Source organism: Prunus mume, linkage group LG7, assembly GCF_029339155.1.
Source record: "Prunus mume cultivar Tortuosa linkage group LG7, ASM2933915v1, whole genome shotgun sequence".
Classification (NCBI taxonomy): domain Eukaryota; kingdom Viridiplantae; phylum Streptophyta; class Magnoliopsida; order Rosales; family Rosaceae; genus Prunus; species Prunus mume.
The window spans coordinates 8,956,275-8,977,101 of record NC_142704.1 but is presented as its reverse complement, the minus strand read 5'-3'; the positions used below and the strand labels follow the sequence as shown (position 1 = coordinate 8,977,101).

Sequence of the window (20,827 nt, the reverse complement as noted above, 5' to 3'; positions counted from 1 at the left end):
ATATTCGCAACAAGTACACCTTCAGCATCCTGAAAATGTGTCTAAAAGTCCAGCACTGATAATCTCAAAATTAGTCAATCATGATATATCCAGACAGCCAAAGCTCAAGCAATATGGTGAAGATTTCTGAATCAGCAACTAAAGTGTTGTGTCCTTATGGTTAAAATCTTTTCATACGTACTCACCTCAGGGACCTCTATCTCAACACCATCTACTTCAACTCGAACTTGCCAAGGAAAATCCACAAATGTTCTATCCATTATACCCTTAGCACCTTCTATTGCATAAAGGACTTTATTCATGAACTGCAGGTATATAACAATTGCAACAAAATAACTGATGTCAACAGCTTAAGTAGGAAGTCTCTTGCATAAAGGACTTTATTCATGAACTGCAGGTGTATAACAATTGCCGGACGGCTATACTCTGGATTTAAAAGAAAAAAAAAAAACGAGAGCATAGCCGTCCGGCTTTACTGGGGTCCTTTTAAAAAAATATATATAAATAGTATTAGGCCATTACCCGAATATCTATTGTCCCCTTTGGAGTTTTTACATTTTCAGAGTTATTACACGTATAAAAAATTTAGCTTTTTCATATTTAATACTCTTATTGTACACGTACGTAGGTATTTTTCTTGTTTAATACACTTTTTTTTTATACCAAATTTTGAATAATACACACAATATTCACGTATCATGCATGAAATTTTCTCATATTATTGATTGAAAATTAATATCTATAAAGTATAAACTAATGCAACTAGAAGGGTCTTTTTCTTTTAATTTTTTATTAGTAACTCGTATAGCCGGGCGGCTATACTCCTTTTAAATATAATATTAGAGAGTATAGCCGTGCGGCGATACTACGGTTTTTTTATTATTACAAATAGCCGCGTGGCTATTAATTTTTGGTCACGGCGGGTCCCTTTTTTATTTATAAATAGTATACCCGTTCGGCTATACCCCTGTCAAATATAATATATTTAAAGACTATAGCCGTGCGGCTAGAAGACTTTTTTTTCAAAAAAATAGTATAGCCGACCGGCTGTACGATTTTTGGACACGTGGGGCGAGTCGCAAGTCGATTCTCTATTTTTTTTTTATTAATAGTAGAGCCGGGTGGCTATACTCCGGGTCCTTTTTTTAAATTATGAGTATAGCCATACAGCTTTACTGGGGTCCTTTTTTAAATTTGTTTTTAACAAATAGTATAGCCGAACGGCTAGACTGTACATGTACGTATTTATCAATACTACTTCCGTTTTCCATACACGTCTTAAAGGTTCGGTAAAATACACTTTTTATAAAAAGCAAACATGTTTAATACACATGGTTTTTACAAAATTCATGTATTACATAACTTTCACTTATTATTGAATAAAAATAGTATATATTAAAATATTTAAATAAATTGTAGTCAAATATTATATATGTTTGCTAATAAGTTTCTGGCAAACAAGCATTATTTGTTAGAATTAGACAAACTGGCCCAGTCTCGAGAGTCTCAAGAATAGAGGACTTGCAGCCTCCCCTACAGCATCCATATATTAGGCTCAATTCTCTTTTTGTTAAATAAAAGTCCAAGCTAAGTCAACCACATTTAGGCAGATTCAAAAACCAGATAGGTCACCTCCTCAAATAATATTCAATTTAAATATAAGAACGTCTATTCTTGTACAGATTTGTCAGATACAGAATACACCTTATTTGCCTAACTCAAGTCGTTTGTGCGTCGATTAAACCCGTAACCTAACGGTAAGAAAAGAATACCCTCAGATTCTCTTGTAAAGACTGCAAAAAGACTGTCAATAAGCCCCGAGTTGTTAGTGTGTCAACTAGTTGAAAATGCAGTTTTGTTTTAGTACACAAAATTGTATTTACAAGCTCCTTTTGCTTTAACATCCCCAACCAACAAACCACCAGTCATAGTGATATCTACAATTATCTTCAAGTTCTCAATCCTGTTGTGCACGCCCTTCTCCACGGGGCATTTTCTTTGACATCGCTGCCATGGATAAAAATATTTCAGCAATTCGTAGAATCAAATGACATAAGAAACTCGTTTAAATAGAGATATCAAGCAGTTATATGATTGACTAATAGCATAAGTAAACCAATATTAAAGTAGTGAAATAACAATATACATATGATAGAGAGAGAGAGAGAGAGAGAGAGATCTTACAATCTTCAACATCCTTCAGCTGGTAATAATGCGGAGCTATTTCCACTAACCACTCCGGCTTTAATTCTGTTACCTGAAATTTAATTGGAAGTCTTTAGCTGTAATACAAATAGCATATACGAGATAACCAGCCAACAGGGAAAATGAAAGGTACAAGGAAGCATATACCTGTCTCATATATTCCTTGGTTGTAAGTACCAATTCATGGTATATAACCCATCTCGGAAGCACCTGAAGAGAAAATCAAGCAATGCATCAGATAATATTTGTCCAATTACTATGAAAGGCAAAAACCGACACTGACATACAAATAAATTATTTCCTCTAATGCATATACAAAAGCCTGTGAGTTTTTGGTAATTGGAATTGTGTACACGTGTTCAAAAGCGAAATGATGTGTTGGAAAAGCAGTAAAGTTTGTCCTCTTTTTTTGCATAATGCATAATAAATATCCTCGTCACGGGTGAGCACTCAGCTCTTAATGCAATGAAAGTAATGACCCAAACCCATATTCCACTTTCGCTCCCTTTGCAAAAATACGTTTCACTAACACATACTATATTCAATACATAGCATGAGTGAGATCAGTTTATAATTGTGATCCAAAAGACTAAGCTCGTATGCAAAGTAGCCACCAGGACAATGCAATTCATCTTTACCTGTGATAGCCCTGAGCTGGGATGTATATGGACGGTCTGTGGATGTTTGACTGTTCTATAAGATCCATTCTTTTGAAGCTTTGCAGAATGAGGGAAGAAGCCTGATAGAAATAGCATCACGGTTTAATTTAACAATGAACAGAGGGGAAAAACAAAAAGAATCACTTTTAGATCATTATGGCTAACAGTAATGGTAAAATTACCAGATGTAATGGCTTTCTTTATGGTCTCGTAATCACTGAGATTTGAGACCAGCTCAATCTCAACCCTCTCCAAGAGTCCCTCAAGCTGGTCTCTAATATCTCTAGCACGCTTCATGCTCCTCACCTGTAAATTTTTGGGATTACAAACAACCGTGTGAGGAGTATTGATAAAGAATCAATGTATTGTAATTTGACATGGTCAACACAACATGTTAATCAGTATCTACAAAAAAAAGAGGAAATAATTAACCTAAACTAAATAAAAAATAGATCAAGATTTTAATTGGCATTGGTATCATTCTGTTGTCACCATACACGGTGGCAAATTAAACCGTACCTGTATATAGTTTTCATAGCACCACTGGGTTGAGAAGTTGGTCTCTTTCCATGAGTTATACACCTAAGAGGAAAAAGAAAAAAAGGAGGTCAAATAGCCATTCAAAAACATTTGACAACTTACTTGGCACACAGTTAATAATGCGGATCTATACCAACCTCATTCAAGTCATTATAACTACTTAACATATAAAATTTACCGGTTTCCCATCCTCCAAGTCCCAAAGTCATGGTTTAAAGCCCTAAACATCAGATATGTTCACTAAAGGGAAAATAGAAATAAACTATATAGAAAAAGGAAAAAACTACACCTTGAGCAATGCAATGTGATCTCCCACGTTACCGGTGTGAAAATTCAAACGTGCATTGTCAGCATGAACTTGTTTGTCCTTGGGACGGTAAAAGATGGAATTACCAATGGAAAGCATGGCAGCAATGGAAATGACCTCATCTGAACACTTGTACTTATCAGAAGCAACTATCATCTTAGATAGCATGGGATCAAGAGGAAACTCCGCCATCCTTCTACCGACTTTAGTCAACTCACCCACTTTATTTAAAGCACTTAGTGCAAATAACAGTTCCAGGGCTTTTAGTAATGCTTCAGATGGCGGAGGGTCCATAAAATCAAAGTGTAATAAGTCATGAATACCAAGGCTCTTCAGCGTAAGCACAACATTTGCAAGATTAGTTCTTTGTACTTCTGGTACTGTGTTATCATCTAAATCATTGTAATAATTGTAGGCAGTATACAACCGGAAGCACTTTCCAGGACCCGTTCGACCAGATCGACCTGCCCTCTGCATTGCAGATGCCTTTGAGATGGGAGTAACTAGCAATGACTCCATTCCAGTCCTTGGGTTATACGACTTCATTTTGCAAAACCCTGGGTCAATAACATATTTGATCCCATCAATGGTCAACGAAGTTTCAGCTATATTTGTGGCAAGGACAACCTTCCTTGCCCCATCAGGTGTGGCTTCAAAAATTTTTGCTTGCAGCTCAGTAGGTAAGTTGGCATATATGGGACAAATAATCAGCTCATCAATTTTTGTCCCTAGACCCCTTGTTCTGTGCTTCAATATTTCTTCTGCTGTTTCAATCTCTTCCTGACCAGTAAGGAATACCAATATATCTCCAGGTGGTTGAGTCACATGGATTTGAAGTGCAGTGACAATTGCTGCATCTAAGTAATCAGCTTCTGGTGCTTTCGTATAATGTATTTCAACAGGATACCGCCTCCCTGGAATTTTGAAAATTGGAGCAGAATCAAAATAATCACTGAACTTCTCAGCATCAAGCGTTGCACTTGAGATAAGCAGTTTGAGATCCGGTCTAAATCGAGCAATATCCTATTACAAAAACCACTAACCATCAGATATTGAAGAAACAAAGGTATTTATCAGTTATTATAAGTGCTTCCAGAAGAAAAGTAGATAGGGTGATCATTAAGAAACAATCTCCAAGAGAAAACCATAGATGAAATTACCACAAAAATATGCCAGAGGTTTAACTAGAGGCAATATCTTCACTAAAAATAAGAAAATTAAGCACAGTCAAGAAAAATAAATTGGTCCTACAATCGATGCATGATGCACTTCAATAAGCCACACCATAAAGAAATGACTGAGAAACATGAAGAGTTACTGCTTACCTTTACTAGTCCAAATAGAATATCAGTCGAGAGTGTTCGTTCATGGGCCTCGTCCACCATCACCACACTAAAATATTTGCAGACAGAAAATGAACCAACTTATATAATCCAAGTATCGAACTGTATATCCCATACACCAAGTTAGCTTACCTGTAACTCGCCAGATCTGGTTCACCAAGGAACTCTCGCAACAGCATTCCATCTGTCATATATTTCAAAACAGTCTTTTCGGATGTGCAATCCTCAAAACGAATAGAATAACCAACCTGCATATGGCATAAAAAGCCCCCACGACTGTCAAATAGACATAGAATTCATCTAAGCAAGGACAAACTGAATCAAGAACCTAGAGAACCATTTGAAATAAGTAAACAAAGAATAAGCACACCATCAGAATACCTTTTTCTCTTAAATAAAGGGAATCACTGGTCATTACCTTTTTCTTCTTATCTGATCAGAGGTTATTAACTTATTAGCATTATGAACAAAGATCACTAGTGGAATACCTCGTGCCCAAGTTTGACCCCCATTTCTTGAGAAACCCTTGCAGCAACACTCATAGCAGCAACTCGCCGTGGCTGTGTGCATCCAATCTGTAACAAAAATATAAAAAAATTATCTAGCCCATACTACCCATTTAGATAGTTTTAATATAATCAGGAGTCCACCTATTTTTTTGGGTCACAATTTTGAAACCTTTCAGGTTGTTTGAGATAAATTGTTCAGTCTCCAGAAGCATGTTGAATATACTAAAAATACAATGTTGCAAAACCAAAAACGAAAAAATATATTTTTTTTCAATATTAGCCACACAATTTTTTTGGAAAAAGGTATGATAATTAGCATTTCATCTGAGAGTCAAAAAATTTCGCATCAAACACTGAATGACTTCCAGGACAAAACAAGAAAATTGCAAGAAACAAAGCTTACACCTTTCCACGCTTTGTGTATCCAGCCTCGTGAAGATATTGGGGTATCTGTGTGGTTTTTCCAGAACCAGTTTCACCAACAATAACAAGAACCTACAAAGCATAAGTCGAAGGCATGTCATACAAAAAGAAAATTCTTAGATGTACTTTTGTTAATGAGGATATTCGTTTGAAATGCCTATGGCTCAAAATGCTTGTAGGAGTAAAACATAACAATCTGGTGCAAACTAAACCATCAGCTGCATACATTTGAATACATGCATTCCTAGTCAAAATTTCGAAAATGTAACTTTGCAATGGAAAAGCTAAAAAACCTGATGATTTTCAACAGCTTCAAGCAATTGATCGCGGTAGGTGTAGATGGGTAATGTTTTTCTGTCATCCTGAATGAGCAAAAACGTAAATGATTATTAAAACATATTTTACAATCTCCTATGATTTGATACCATTCAAAGGTTAATCATATAGTTAAATAATTAATGATAACCACAAAGTAAATGGACACCGCAACAATCTTTAAAGCTTCCAAAATGTTTGCATTTTTTAACGTTCTATATTTATTCATGCTCTTCAGGTTGTTTATATGTAGGAGGCATATTTAACTTCCGCAATTTATTCATTCGTTTCTGAAGCATGCCACAGGCTGCAACTAGTAGTATACATTTCTCAAAAACAACGGTAAGAATAAGTCATACCAAACACAGTTACATCTAAGCAAAAAAGCCAAAGGAAATATGAACAAACAAATTAAGAAAAAGAAAATTATTAGCAACCTGGAGCTTCTCTAAGGCCGTTTTCACCTTCGACTCAAGTAACTCAGAGGCTTGCCCGTCATCATCAAACTACATCCAGAAAACAAACAGATGAGACTTTGACTGTGATACCAGACAAAAGTGTCACGTTAAAATGATGATGCTAGTTGGCATACCTCATCACCATCCATCACTGATGCCTTGATAAAATCAATCTGATCCTCAAATACAAATCTAAACATCAAAATATATGAGTGAAAAAGACTTAGAATGCTCATGCACAAACAAAAGAAGCCATTAGAATAAGCTTCTGCAATTAATTTGCTTCACTTATTAACAGATGCAACTTCAGATAGTGAAAATAAGCAGGTAAAACAGAAGCAAGAGGATAAAAATTTGTAAACTTACTGATACTCATCAGACATTTGTTTCTTATTTTTTGAACCAAATTTCAGTGTTGCTTTTCCTGCAAGATGATCCTCAGGATGAAAATTCTGAAATTTGTTTAAAATTTCAAGGGAAAGGACACTTAAGAGAATGCTAAAACCTCACAAAGAACTCACCAATTTGATGATCCTCCCAAGCTTCCTGTTCTGCAAATGGGTTCATTTTATCCCCAGCACTGAGGTCCCTATACAACGCAACAGGTAAAAAAAAGAGTTAAAAACAGAACAAGATCTGTTTCAGGATTGCAGATTCATTTATTGAGTTAAGAATATTTTATTGGGGAGCAGGAATGATGATTGTAGTAATTGTGAACATTTCCAAAGTAGTGACCTGTAGCGTTGCACAGCAACAGAAAATCTCTTTTCCTGATTAACACCACCCTCCTCATCGTATGCATCTGGCATCCTGTACTGCATTTCAAAAAGATTGAAAATACCAACGTATCTCAATTACTCATCCACTCCAATGAGAGCAGGAGGAAAATTGTCAATACAGAACTCTCTTGAAAACAAGCTCACATAGGCAAAAAAGCTAACCATAGTTAATTATCAATAACTACAAATTACCTCAGTGGTATCCTCAACCTCATCTGACCTCTTCTTCACCAGCTCGTATATTTGTTTCTTGTAACTGTAGCACAAAATTCACAAATAGGGAAAAATATTAGATTCTGTAATAGATTTATTTGCTGGAAAAATAACTAAAATTAGTTTTTTCCTTTAACTTTGGTTTATTGGAGTAATAAAACGCTAACCAATAACCACTGACTGATCATAGCAAAGTAATTAGGTAACTGCATTTTCATTACCTAAGTTCGCGATATTCTGCTTCAGTGAGCTTCACACCATCAAATAAGTATTGCTCATCCTCTATATCGTCTCTGAGATACATGTCAAAACAATTAAGCACCACTAATTGTGCAGTTATACCTTTTAAATTACAGAACTACAACAGGTTTTTTCTTTTTCTTTCTTTTGGGGGTAGGGGGTCGGGGTGGGGGTGGGGGGAGCTAACTTTAGGTAAAAGCAAAAGATAATTCTTTCCATACCTGATTTCCTCCAATTTCTTTTGCTCCCTCTTCTTGAGATATTCTTGTCTTGAAACTTTTCTGAAGCAGAGACAATTGAAGGAGAAATATTAGAACCCCGCTTAATGTCATATAGAACATATATATTTTGAGTACTTTATTTTGCTTTCTAGGATGAAAATAAGTAGCTTCAGATAATAACTAAAATGGAAAGACAGTCTTTTCCACGGACAAATCACCAGAATGTTTGTGTACTAAACCATTTAGAAACAAGCAGCTTTTTATGTGTAAGAAGACAGAAAGGCAAGCAGGTACTCTTGCTCAAAAATTTAGAAAAGTGCTAACTACTAAGGGTGGATTTTATTTTTTTAAACCATTAATCTTTTAACTATTTCAAAAACAACTATTGCCTGCCAAAACAATAGAATTTCACCTATAAGAATGATACCAAAAAAATTAAAAACAGAGGACTTCAGAATGAATCAAATACTATTTAGAAACTTCAAATATTATTTGTTTTAAAGCAAATCTTTTAACTATTTGAAGTTTTCTATTGCCTGCCAAAAAATAGAATTTCACCTATAAGAACGATACCCAAAAAACACAGAACTTCAGAATAAATTAATTCATGATATCTAGATAATGACAAACCTTAAATCTTCAAGGTCATTCCGCTCCAATGCATTGCTTCTCCGAATAGCCTCCTCTGTTGTACAGTACAATGTATCATGATGAGGCAACAAAAATTATAAACAAGAATATGAGCAAATGCAGCAAGTTATGTAATTCTCGAAATATATGTGTTTGTAGTACCTTCTTCCTTTCGTGTTAATTTTCTCTCTGTTAACTGTAGGGAGGGAGGGGAAAAAAAGGAAGTTAGTGACGAGAAAACAACAAAAGCAATGTTATGATTATGCACATGTAGGTAGTTGTTCCAAATCAGAGACGAATATGAGAAGGCATAGCTCAATCTAAGAGTTGTAGCTAGGAAACACCATAACAGTAGTTTGTTGGTAAAACAGGATAATCTCCATATCAGGACTAGACCCAGATAATAATATTCAAGCCGAAATATACAATACAGCTGCAGTTTCAAAGCATACATCTTTGCATGATATCAATAAATCATTTAAGGATGCAACTTTTAAACAACTAGAACTAGCTCGAAGCAGGAAGACAATCCAAGCAGTTTTTATACTGAAAACTAAATGTAGGAAATGAAAATCAGTTCTGAACTAAATTTGTACCTTTCGTGTAGCTGCTGTATCTCGTTCCCTTATATTCTGCTCCAATTGCTCCCTCTCTCTTTGATCACGCAATCTTTCTTCTTCTGACTGCATACCATTTTAAATAGAGGACATGTAGAGAAATATTAGGAAAAACGTATAACAGAAAATGAATGCAAACATGTTCCTCATTGTGTATATGAGACATAGCAAAAAATGTATATATAATTATAATAAACATAATGGTATGATTAGTGAACCACAGATTCTATCATCAGATAACAAGATAATTAACCAATCCGACCACAAAGTGAAAGACTAACCAAGTATTGAAGCACTACCTATCGATAAATTTTAAAATATATATAAAAATAAAACAAGAAAACCTCTGAACCATCATTGTCATCTGGGGAAATTCGTCTTTTAACTCGTCTCTCTTCTTCCTCTTGTGCAATCACCTGCAGCATTGCATTCAGTTAAAACAACAGTTACCATGAGAAACAAATATAGAATATTACCTTTCAAGAAGTTAAAAGAATTAACCTCATCATCTTCATCTTCTTGACTCAAGACCTTCTTCCTGAAACGTTTCTTATGGGAGTCAGCTTTCCTGGACTCAGAAACAACCTGGACAGAAGATCTATCGCCATCATCGTCATCTTGGTCATCAGCATCCAAGAGAGAATATGTCTTCTGCTTCTTCACCAACATCGCAGCTTCCCTCTCTTGTTTCTGATATAGCTGATATACACGAGTAACAAGCAGGAAAGACACGATGTCATAGACAGATTAAACTGGAGGCTAAAATCCTAAGTCTACACATTCATTTAATTTGGAATAACAACTCACATTCAAACCAGATTCTTTACGGGGCACTCTTGCGAAGATGTCTTCAGCAAATGCACTTGTTTCTGCCGAAGAGGACAACCCAAATTCTACAAGCTTGCCCACCACATCAGCCGGTGATTTTGCTTGTTTGGCTGCAAGAAATGTGAAGTTTTGATTAGAAACAGTGTGCACAATGTAAACTTTTAAATTAAGTACACAAAAGCAAGAGAAAATTAACAGGTAAAAACTAAGAGGTAAGGACAACTAACTTAATCCAATAATGTACTGAACCACAGTGGGCTGAGAATATCCGAGAAACGTCATCAACTTATCGGATACCCATGTCTTCAGATTGCTCTCGCTCCCCATTTTTTCTGCATTCAAAATTAAATCATTCGCAACATATATTGAGAGAAAATAATGGTAAAACTTTATTTCAAAATAAAACAAAAGAACAAAGGTGAAGAAGAAGTTAAGCAATTCCTGCTAATTTAAACTCACAATCAAGTGAAGGCAAATTCAAATTCAGAAACGAGAAGGAAGAATATCAAGTACAAAGAGAATTTATCCATGTTGATTAAGCTAAAAAGCAAATAACTTTTTCAACGTAATTACCGTAAACAAAACAAGAAGGATCACATTGAAACCTAAGTACTGTTTTCCGTTTAGATAATGGATTTAACTAAGGAAACTCACCTTAGGGCTACAAATATTTCTAGCGTTTGTTTGTTTGGCTGAGAAAAGGATTGGTCTTCCGAGAGAAAGGCCCTGTGTGAGCTTTGCACGTGCGGCAATGCGAGGAACGTGTGGACAGTACGGCTACTTCCGAGACCACTGTGAACGGCCGGAGTTGACAGTTCGCCGTGCGTTCAAAACGGCGTCGCGTCACGGCGACGACACAGAAACAGAGAAGGAAAGTGCGGGCTTTGCGATATTGGGTCGGAGAGGAGAGAGAAATATAAAGGAAGGGCTTTGGGCCGTAATTCTTCAGATGTTGGAGCCAAAATTTTAGTGGCTCAATATCAGCATCCAATAACATAAGGGAAAAGCCGAATTTCATCGGGTTGGGATACCTCGTAGTATTTATTATATATATATGGACTTCACTTTTTGGGTCCACATAAATAATGTAAAAAAATAGTTAATACTCACTCCAACTGTAAATATATTTTTTAATACAAGTGATTGAGAGGAGGGAGTTTACACAATAGTCATTGGGTGCCTAAGGATTTTTAACATTTGCTCATGTGGATGGAGATAAAAGAGCGCAACCAACCGAACTATACCCGATTGGCCCAATTGAAACAAAAAAATTTAGTACAATCAATAATCTAAATTAAAGGATATGAGGATTTCACACTCACACACACAACTAAGAAGCCATTGCAAGGGCGGAGCCAATAAAGGCTCATAATGGTCAAGTGACCCTTCTCATGTTTCATATTTTATCTTTTTACATGTTTGTATTTTATTTTTTATATATAATATTTTTAAAATTTGACCATTTTCACTATCTTATCTTTTGAAAACACTCTGACAGTTCCGATCTCTTAGACCACAGGAGTCCAAGATATTGTGGTCACCCACCGTCGAATATTAATTCAATGGTTCAAAAAAGTTTCTTAAAATGAGTGCAAGAATGAGTGAACCGTTAAATTTACATCCAACGGTGAGTGACCACAAATCTCTCGGACCCCTATAGTCCAAGAGATCAGGATTGCAAAAGTATAATGTTGAGTTACAAAAGATGAAAACTTTTGTCTCACATCACTAACTTGTGCTACTTACCTTTGTAATTATTTTTTCATTTGTAATAACTTAATAATTATTAACCTAATTACCTAAAACTAAAAGCTAACATAATCTTACCCCAAAAAAAACTCAGACAATTCAAATTGAAGATCAACAACCTTTGTAAATATTTTGGAATGATACATAAATTAATACAAAGGATTTTTTTTATTAGATGAATTTTTTTATTTTGTTTCATTTTATGTTGACTCATGTTGATAGATTTTTTGGCTCCGCCATTGACCATGAGGATTCGAACCTAAGATCTCTTGTATGCAAGTCAATGCTCTTTTTCCACTGGGGTAGACCTCATTGGATGCCCAATTGAAATGTTAAATCCTACTTGAAATAGTGTTTTTCCCCTGGAGATGTTAAAAGTCCGATTTTGACTCGTAGAGAGAGAAAAATATATAACATAAGTGTTGGGCTTTTATTTAACATATTAGAGCTTAAGCCCGATCAGATGTCCAAATACCAAGGCCCAAAATTTTAATGATATGATACGTTGCTCATTTAAAAACTTAATGCGAATTCGCCTCAAAAGCACCAAGAATTTTAAAATATTTAATTTAATTTAATTTTTTTTTATTTTAATGAAAGGATTGGGGTTGTGCAACCCAACCCCAACCCTTTCATTAAAAGAAATTATTCTCAACATATATGGAGAGAAAATAATGGTAAAACTTTATTTCAAAATAAAACAAAAGAACAAGGGTGAAGAAGAAGTTAAGCAATTCCTGCTAATTTAAAATAAACAATCTAGGTGAAGGCAATTTCAAATTTAGAAACCATAAGGAAGAATATCAAGTACAAAGCGAATTTATCCATGTTGCTTAAGCTAAAAAGTTGTGGGGGCTTTTTCATTCTGGCAGCTACAAATGGGTTAGTAAGCAACAAATGGGTCAAATTACCCCCATGTGTCTGAGTTCAAGAATCATACCCCAAGAATGCTTCGAAAGAGTAGTGAAGCCTTAGAAAGTACCCTAGTTATCTTCACCAACGAAACCAACAATGGCTTACAAATAGATTATTAGCTTGGCATGAGAAGCTTGTGGCATGGAAGCAAAGCAATCATGAGTTTAGCATTAAAGAGAGAGAGAGAGAGAGAGAGAGAGAGAGAGAGAGAGAGCGCTATGAGTTCCTATGAGAAACAAGGATTTTAAGGCAAGGGGAAGGGATTCTAAGAGGGTTAGTTGAAGAGAGAGAGAGAGAGAGAGAGAGAGAGAGAGAGAGAGAGAGATAGATAGATAGATAGATAGATAGAGAGAGAGGGGAATAACAATAGGTGTGTTGAGTAGTTTAAGTGACGAAAGCTCTGTCAAGTTCTGGAATGATTTACCAGAAGAGAAAATGGGAAGAGATGAAGGAATGAGGCTCGAAATTGCAGAGGTTTCATGGATGAGAGATGAAGGTTGCTCTCTAAATCTGCGTTGTGTTTAATACGTAGGAGGTACCTCCTTTTATAGTCACTGTAAGCTCCTCATTCCCAATAAATCCTAATGGGTTCTCTCCAATTTTATCAAGTCTCCTATTTCATTTCTCTTCTCTCCTTTTTGATCCATACCTATTTTGTGAAATCCCCATTTGCCCAATACACAGAGACCAGATTTTTGGGGGTTCAGAAGTCTTCCCACAGTTGCTCAAGTGATAGTCTCCTATCTCTGGTAATCACATCTCTTTCTTTCTTTCCCTATTTCATGGCAAGATCTGGTAAATGAAGGAGATAGGTAACAACATCGGTCTGAAGGATGCCTTTTCTCCTGCATGCACTAATATCCTCTGGATTTTTTAGCTTTTTGCCTTGAGGTTTGCTTTGCCCACATGCTGGAGTATCCCAGCACCTCACATACATAGGCAACTTTGGCTTTTTTCGTGGTCTTTGTCTCCAGCCATTTGCTGCAGACCTGCAAATATTTTTCTTGGTTGCTTGGGCCTTCCTAAGGTGATGGGTTAGCCCACTAAGGGAATGGGCTAACTCCCTAAAGTGATAGGCTATTTTACTAAGGGAATAAGCCAACTTCCTAAAGTGATGGGCTTATTTAATTAAGGTGATGGGCCAATTTCTTCTATTTTATGTTTACCCACATATTTGGGCTCAAGAAATGGGCTCGAGTTTTGGGGCTTCAAATCCAAAACTTCCATTTCTTGGCTCGTTAATAAGCCTCATGAATCTCGTTACCATCCATACCACAATCCACTCAGCAAGCTCCGGGCATTTGCGTGGCTTGGGTTCACTTAAGTTTGTAGCGTGACTAGGTGTAATAATAATGATTTTTCACTCGGCATTACATGTTGCTTGGCATGCTTGAATTTTGTCGCATTTGAAAAGGGATATAATGCTTGACGAGATAATTAGCTTGGGCTTGTAAAGTCAGTGCCTTTTATAGGCTCATTTCAATTCTTAGAGTGACGGATTGCATATTTATTTGGCATGGCACGTGGTCGTGGCTCGTGTAAGCGTGTATGACAAACTTTCAAGTGTCCAAATCGGGTTTCTTCTCGGTAAAGTATCGCATGGGCCGGGAATTTATTTGGACCAAACCCTAGATTTTTTGAACCTCAACAAAAGCAAATAACATTTTCAACGTAATTACCGTAAACAAAACAAGAAGGATCACATTGAAACCTTAAGTACTATCTTCTGTTTAGATAATGGAATTAACTAAGAGAACTCATCTCAAGGCTTTGTATTGCATTTGTTTGTTTGGATGAGAAAAGGGATGTCTTCTGAGAGAAAGCCTCTATGCGAGCTTCGCACGTGTGATAATGTGAGGAACGTGTGGACATTACGGTTACTTTCGAGACCATTGTAAACTGCTAGAGTTGACAGTTCGGCGTGCCTTCAAAATGGGGTCTCATCAAAGTAACGACACAGAAAGAGAAAAGGAAAGTGTGGTCGGAGAGACAGAAATATAAAGAACGGACTTTGGGCCATAAATTTTTACATGTTGGGGCCAAAATTTTAGTCGGTCTAAGGGAGATGTTAAATCCTAAAATATTTAGGATGTAAAAGGATGGAAATGCTACTTTAAGGGGTTTTGAGTGAGGGGTTCAATCTCACAATCCAATATAAAGGAAATATTGACTTAAACTTGAGGCTGGGCATCTGAAATTGCAACCTGAGCAAACCGACCAAACCCGGTTATCTTAAGCCCGATCCGATGTCCAAAATACCAAGGCCCAAAATTTTAGTCGGGCCAAAAGGTCCGATCCGATGCCCATTTAAAAACTCGGCGCGAAGTCCACCTAAAAAGCGCCAAAAACTCCAATAAATTAAATTAAATTGATTTGTTTTCTTTTATTGAAAGGGTTGGGGTTGCGCGTCGATCGTGTGAGGTAAGAGCCACACCAAGCATTAGAGATGCGAGTCACAGGCGAACACGTGGAGGAAATGACGCGGTTTTTTGGGTCCCTGAATGGAAAATGAAGTCGTTGAAAACGACGACGACTGCTTCTTCTTCACCTCCTCCGTAGCTTTGGAGGCTCTGGAGACCTTGACCCCCACCTAAACCTCTCTGCACAACGCTAATCAAATTTCATTGTCTCAAACTTTGAATCCAAGAGACGAAATTTTATTTGTGCAGAGAGACAAAATTGAAGAATATATACATATATAGATACAGCGCCCTCTTCAATTCCGTTGCCTTCTCTTCTCAAAATTTATAAGATTAATTTGTTGGTGACAAAATGGGTTGCAATTCCAGCAAAAGCGTAGACTCAAAAACGAACAGAGCCGCCCGATGGCGATCTACCGGCATTGTTGGTTTGCGGGACTCCAAATTGAAGGCAATTTCTCTCTCTCTCTCTCTCTCTCTCTCTCTCTCTGTCTCTCTCCCCTATTGATATGCTTGATTTTCAGTTGGATAATTGTTTTGAATTTGAATTAATGGAGGTTATTAACTGTTGGGGAGGTGAGAGTAGGAGGGTGGGTGGGATAAATTGATCAAATTTTAATAAAGTTGGTTCATATTGGTGGGCTATGCATATTGCTACATTTCCGTGATGGCTTGTGATAACAAATTAGAAGCAAGAATTATGTAAAGGTAAATTTTTTTCATAATTGAGATGTCTCAATAGTCTGGCTCAGATGTAAATTGAAGTTGAAAGAGAGCTCATGTTAATCCAAAATGGTTTCTCTTTGAGTTGACGGATGAAAAAGTTAGCTTTTTGGTTGAGCGAGTAAAGCAGTCATTTGACATTCCCGTTTGTACTGTATTTATAGAAATGTATGCATAAAAGAGCATATGTATGGTTGATGTACGCTGCACATTTTAGGCAATGAGCATCACAGGTTGGTGGTTTCATTCACGTGTTTCAGAAGAGATGCTTTGCCTCATTGTGTGCTCTTGTGTGTTCTAGGTTGTTTACTTATTGGTTACTTTCTCTGCAACAGTCATTTCCAGATGAAATTCTTGACCTGGACAGATCAGTACGTACTCTTGACTTAACACACAACAAAATAGGTAACGTACTTTTCTCAGCGAGGCATCCAATTCACCAATTTAGCTGTGTAGTTGTCACTGTAAGGCATCTGATTTTCACTGAACTAATCTTAACTATAGAGGTTTTCTCGTGGCTTGGTTTTCAAGGTTTCAGTATTTTTAAATCTTACAGAATGAAGCATACTTAAACATCTAGTTTACTTCTCTTTTTCTGCATGCAGTTGACATTCCTATGGAAATTAGCAAATTAGTAAACCTGCAGCGACTGGTAAGAATTATGTTTTTGACTTTTGTACATATACTGTGGCTCTCATTCCTAAATTCATGCTCTACAACCAATTTGTCGTATATAACATTTTTAAGACTTCAACTTTCATTTGGTTTACATTCATCATTAGAATAGAGTATATAGTGACACAAATTTTTTTGATGAAAATGATGGTCCTTCTATGTTCAAGAGAGAAAATCCCACGAGTTTTCTCTGTTGAACATAGAAGGATGAGTATAGAGTGACACAAATTTTTTTTGATGAAAATGATGGTCCTTATTTTAAAAGTTACAATCATGAGTGGACTGTTGGATGGGATTTAGTGATTTTTAAATATGTTAATTAATTGCTTAGATTATTCAATTCAACATATATGAAAATACAAAGTTGTTTTTTTACGAGAAATCAAAAGGTTTTTTTTTTTTTTTAACGAACAACTTAAATAGTTGACACAAATTGAATAATGTCTACATGATGATGATTTGTTGAGTATTAATGCAAAATTGTTCTATCGTACATTGGGATGATCAATTTAGACAGTTGAATATGAGTTGCTCTATCTTTCAGGTCTTAGCTCATAACCTCATTGACAGACTACCGATAAATTTGGCAAAACTAGAGTCTCTAAAAGTTATGACACTTGATGCAAATCGAGTGACTTCCTTACCTGATGAATGTAATTCTCTTCTCTAAGTAAGATAATGTCGTATTTAATTTGGTTTCTTCAACTTCATGGGATTTTCTTTCAAGGACGTCATCACTGGACGCCTAATTAACAAGATGTATGTTTCCTTTTTCTAGTGGGACAGCTGGTGAGACTTGAGCAGTTATCCATCTCTGGAAATTCCTTACAATATTTGCCTGAGACTATTGGAAGCCTGCGCAATGTAAGTGATTTGGGCTTTACAACCTGTTTGTCTGTTTTTCTGTTCATGTGGTTAGGAATTTTATATCTGAATTAAATATCAATCTCATGTTCCCCTATAACAAACTTGCATTATGTCAGTAATTACTGCATCCATGAACCTAGTGGTGCGCCTTGATCTAAATTTTTCCAGAACATTACTAGCATAGAAGGTAAAAGTTCATATTCTCTGAGTGGCTAGGAAAGAAAATTAAAAACCTATTTTAGAGAAATGGTGAGAGTGGCACGTATTAGTGATAAGAGAAAGTTGGCTTAGGTGGCATAAACATATGCAACGTCAACCGTTAGATACACCTATAACCAAAGAACGGTAGTTAACGTAGAAGATAGAAGAAGTAATATGAAGATATCTGAACAGTTAGATTTAATTGGAGATAATGAATATAATAAAAAGAATGAAAGATGAGAGTTCATGTAGCTCAACCACATATGATTGGACAAAAGCAAGGATGATGATGATGATGAAAAAGAAATCATTGGAAAATACATTAATGGAATCTTAATTCGATTTCTAACATTTTTGAATATCAAACATTTAGTATTTCTTGTGAAATCCAGGATCTAACAATGGATTGTTTAATGCAGTTAAAGCTTTTAAATGTATCGAACAACAAATTAAAGTCTCTTCCAGAATCCATCGGTAGTTGCTTCTCTCTGGAAGAATTACAAGCAGATGGTATGTTTAGACTTTTGTTCTACTAGTTGATGTCCGTTTTATGTGGTTTTTTCTGTGTTCAATTTTTAGATTATGGGTTGATTTTTTTTCTTTCTCTAATGTGGTTCTAAGGTTGTAATTTTTTTTTATTTTTTATTTACCACTCAAAGCTTCATGATTCTGGATTGCTTTTCAGATAATTCAATTGAAGATCTTCCTGAATCAGTCTGCAACCTTGTCCACTTAAAGGCACTTTGCTTAAACAATAATAATGTGAAGCAGGTATAGCTTGTACAGATCACACGAGTTTCATTTGGCTTTCTTAACTACATGAAAGATGACTAGTTGGAGTATTTCTTGGGCTTTTGGTTTCCATGTGCTCCCTAACTCCCCCTAACCCTACCCGTCTTAAAATGGGTGCTTAGTACAGTTTTGTAATGTAATGTGATGGCTAGATCGAGACATGGCTCCCTGGAAGGAAATCTTTTACTGGTTCTACTAATTTATAGATTTAAGTTTGGATGTTGTTAGTGGTTAGCAGATATGACTGCCAGCCCCTTCACCACTCACTCACCATTTACTTTTGGATGTTAATTTTTTCTAGAATTTTTCTGTGGCTGGCCATGCCTGTGTTAATTTATAACTCTCTTGTTTGACAGATACCTACTAATCTGTTGAAAGACTGTAAAGCTCTGCAGAATATTTCCCTGCATGGAAACCCTATATCAATGGATCAGTTTCAGCAGGTATGCCACATTTTCCTGATGTTTGTTTTAATTCTGTCCTTTTTTTTTCCCAGCAATACTTTCTATGTAGATTTGAACATTTACCCTGAGATAAAAATTTAGATGGAAGGATTCCAAGAGTATGAAGCAAGGAGGAAGAAGAAGTTCGACAAACAAATTGACTCAAATGTGATGATCAGTTCCAAAGGCCTTGATGAGGGTGTCGATCATTGAGAGTATGACATTGACATTCCTGAAACAGTAAGTTCTGAACCAAAGTCTCAATGAAGTTCTAGTGTTTGTATTGTACTAGCGAAAAGAGAGGAGTCTTTGGTTGGGCGGGTTTATTGGTTGTGGCTCTGGTAAAATCTTTGATATTACCAGAATTGCACTTTGTATTTGTCCTCTCAGTTTTTTTGATTTGACTATCAATTCTGTAAGTATCTATTAATGGTCACTGCTGTTCTGGTTTTGCCTACTGTGCTGATTTTTGAAGCAAAATTGACATGCTCAAACATCATAAGCATACTCAGCTAAGTTGCTCATCGTCCTCCCGTACCTATCTTAAAACAAATGATAGTGATGGGTTGACACACAAGATTTGCATATTTCTTCTTGCTTTCTACCGTGGCTTGCATTTAACGTTTCCTTTTTATAAACTGATTCGACAACAGAGGTTAACAAGTCATCGCCGTTCAAATGTGAAAGAGGGGTGGTTTCTTCGCCGCTGTAAATTGAGATGAGCTCTGCTGTAGCTTGGGAATGGACGACAACATTGTTATTTATGATCACTCGTCATGTGCAAATAAAAAGTATCCGAACTCAATTCTGTTGCATTGTACACTTGATAGTGTTTTCTTCATTACTTGCCGGTCATTGGCAAGCTTTGTATATGAAAGGGTTGGAACTCATTTTGGTTACGCATTTGAACTGTAAAATAAAGTGTTACATGTACTGATACAAAATGGAAAAGTGAACATAATGAGAACACTGAACGCAATTTCTGGACAGGTTTTCATTCGACCAAAGTGGCAGATGATAAGGCCATCTCCAGTCGTAGGGTTAAATGTAGTTCAGGACTAAAAAATTTAGCCCCCTAAAATACTACTTTTTTAAAGAATAGTGCAGGGCTAAATTTTTCCATCTCCAGCCATGCATGGCTATATTTTAGGGTCCTTCATATTTTATTATTTTGAGAAAAACTATAATACAACACTCATACATTCCATAACCATATATTGTTTAATTTAATTAAACTACTATTTTAAAAAAAAAAATAAAGCCAACAAAGGCAATTAAAAAGAAAATAAATTGGAAGGGTTTCAAGGGTCTGACCTTCAATGGCCATGACCCATAATTTTTTATAATTTTTTTAAACAATACCAAACATTTAAAAATGTGAAGACAAAAAGACAAAAAAGGATGGTTTCATTGTTTGAGCTCCAAGGTCATGAAAAAGACTTTTTTATAATTGTTTTTAAACAGTACTTGAAAAGATTTGAAAAGCTGACCACATTTTTTTATTATTATTAAAAAAATTAAAATAAAGGAGTGGGTAGGTCTGACCTCCAACATCATTGCCAACAATTTTTTTTTTTACTTTTTTCTTAAACACTACAATTTGAAACATTCAAAAGGCTTTTAAAAATCTATATATATTAATATTGGCTGTTGAAAAGCACATGGATGAGCCCCATTACAAATTTGGCCTAGGCCAAAGCTTACATTTGGCAGTTTGAGGCTAAAGAGCTAATGTAGCCTCCAAATTTGGCCAAA

At 35.9% G+C, this 20,827-nt stretch overlaps 2 protein-coding genes across 2 annotated transcripts; one reads left to right on the top strand and one right to left on the bottom strand.

The window, feature by feature from the left end:
- Positions 1-1,626: 1,626 nt before the first annotated feature.
- Positions 1,627-11,309, bottom strand: LOC148915426 (pre-mRNA-splicing factor ATP-dependent RNA helicase DEAH1-like). Its single transcript, XM_089041096.1, has 28 exons — positions 10,942-11,309; positions 10,515-10,619; positions 10,267-10,397; positions 9,961-10,158; positions 9,804-9,875; positions 9,439-9,525; positions 9,005-9,038; positions 8,843-8,897; positions 8,213-8,272; positions 7,973-8,044; positions 7,731-7,794; positions 7,495-7,574; positions 7,281-7,348; positions 7,126-7,183; positions 6,894-6,951; positions 6,739-6,807; positions 6,280-6,348; positions 5,969-6,058; positions 5,543-5,629; positions 5,187-5,302; positions 5,037-5,103; positions 3,694-4,734; positions 3,384-3,446; positions 3,047-3,170; positions 2,844-2,944; positions 2,353-2,415; positions 2,185-2,257; positions 1,627-2,007 (listed from the first exon to the last, which is right to left on the bottom strand). Exons 2-28 carry the CDS (start codon positions 10,612-10,614, stop codon positions 1,958-1,960), a joined length of 3,150 nt encoding a protein of 1,049 aa, XP_088897222.1. The 5' UTR covers positions 10,615-10,619; positions 10,942-11,309; the 3' UTR covers positions 1,627-1,957.
- Positions 11,310-15,490: 4,181 nt separating this feature from the next.
- Positions 15,491-20,061, top strand: LOC103338449 (plant intracellular Ras-group-related LRR protein 7). The gene is made up of 10 exons (XM_008241649.3): positions 15,491-15,822; positions 16,430-16,499; positions 16,700-16,746; positions 17,314-17,422; positions 17,548-17,633; positions 18,257-18,347; positions 18,523-18,608; positions 18,986-19,072; positions 19,175-19,312; positions 19,726-20,061. The coding sequence occupies exons 1-9, from the start codon at positions 15,724-15,726 to the stop codon at positions 19,283-19,285; spliced, it is 786 nt and encodes a 261-aa protein (XP_008239871.1). The 5' UTR covers positions 15,491-15,723; the 3' UTR covers positions 19,286-19,312; positions 19,726-20,061.
- The last annotated feature ends 766 nt before the right edge of the window (positions 20,062-20,827 follow it).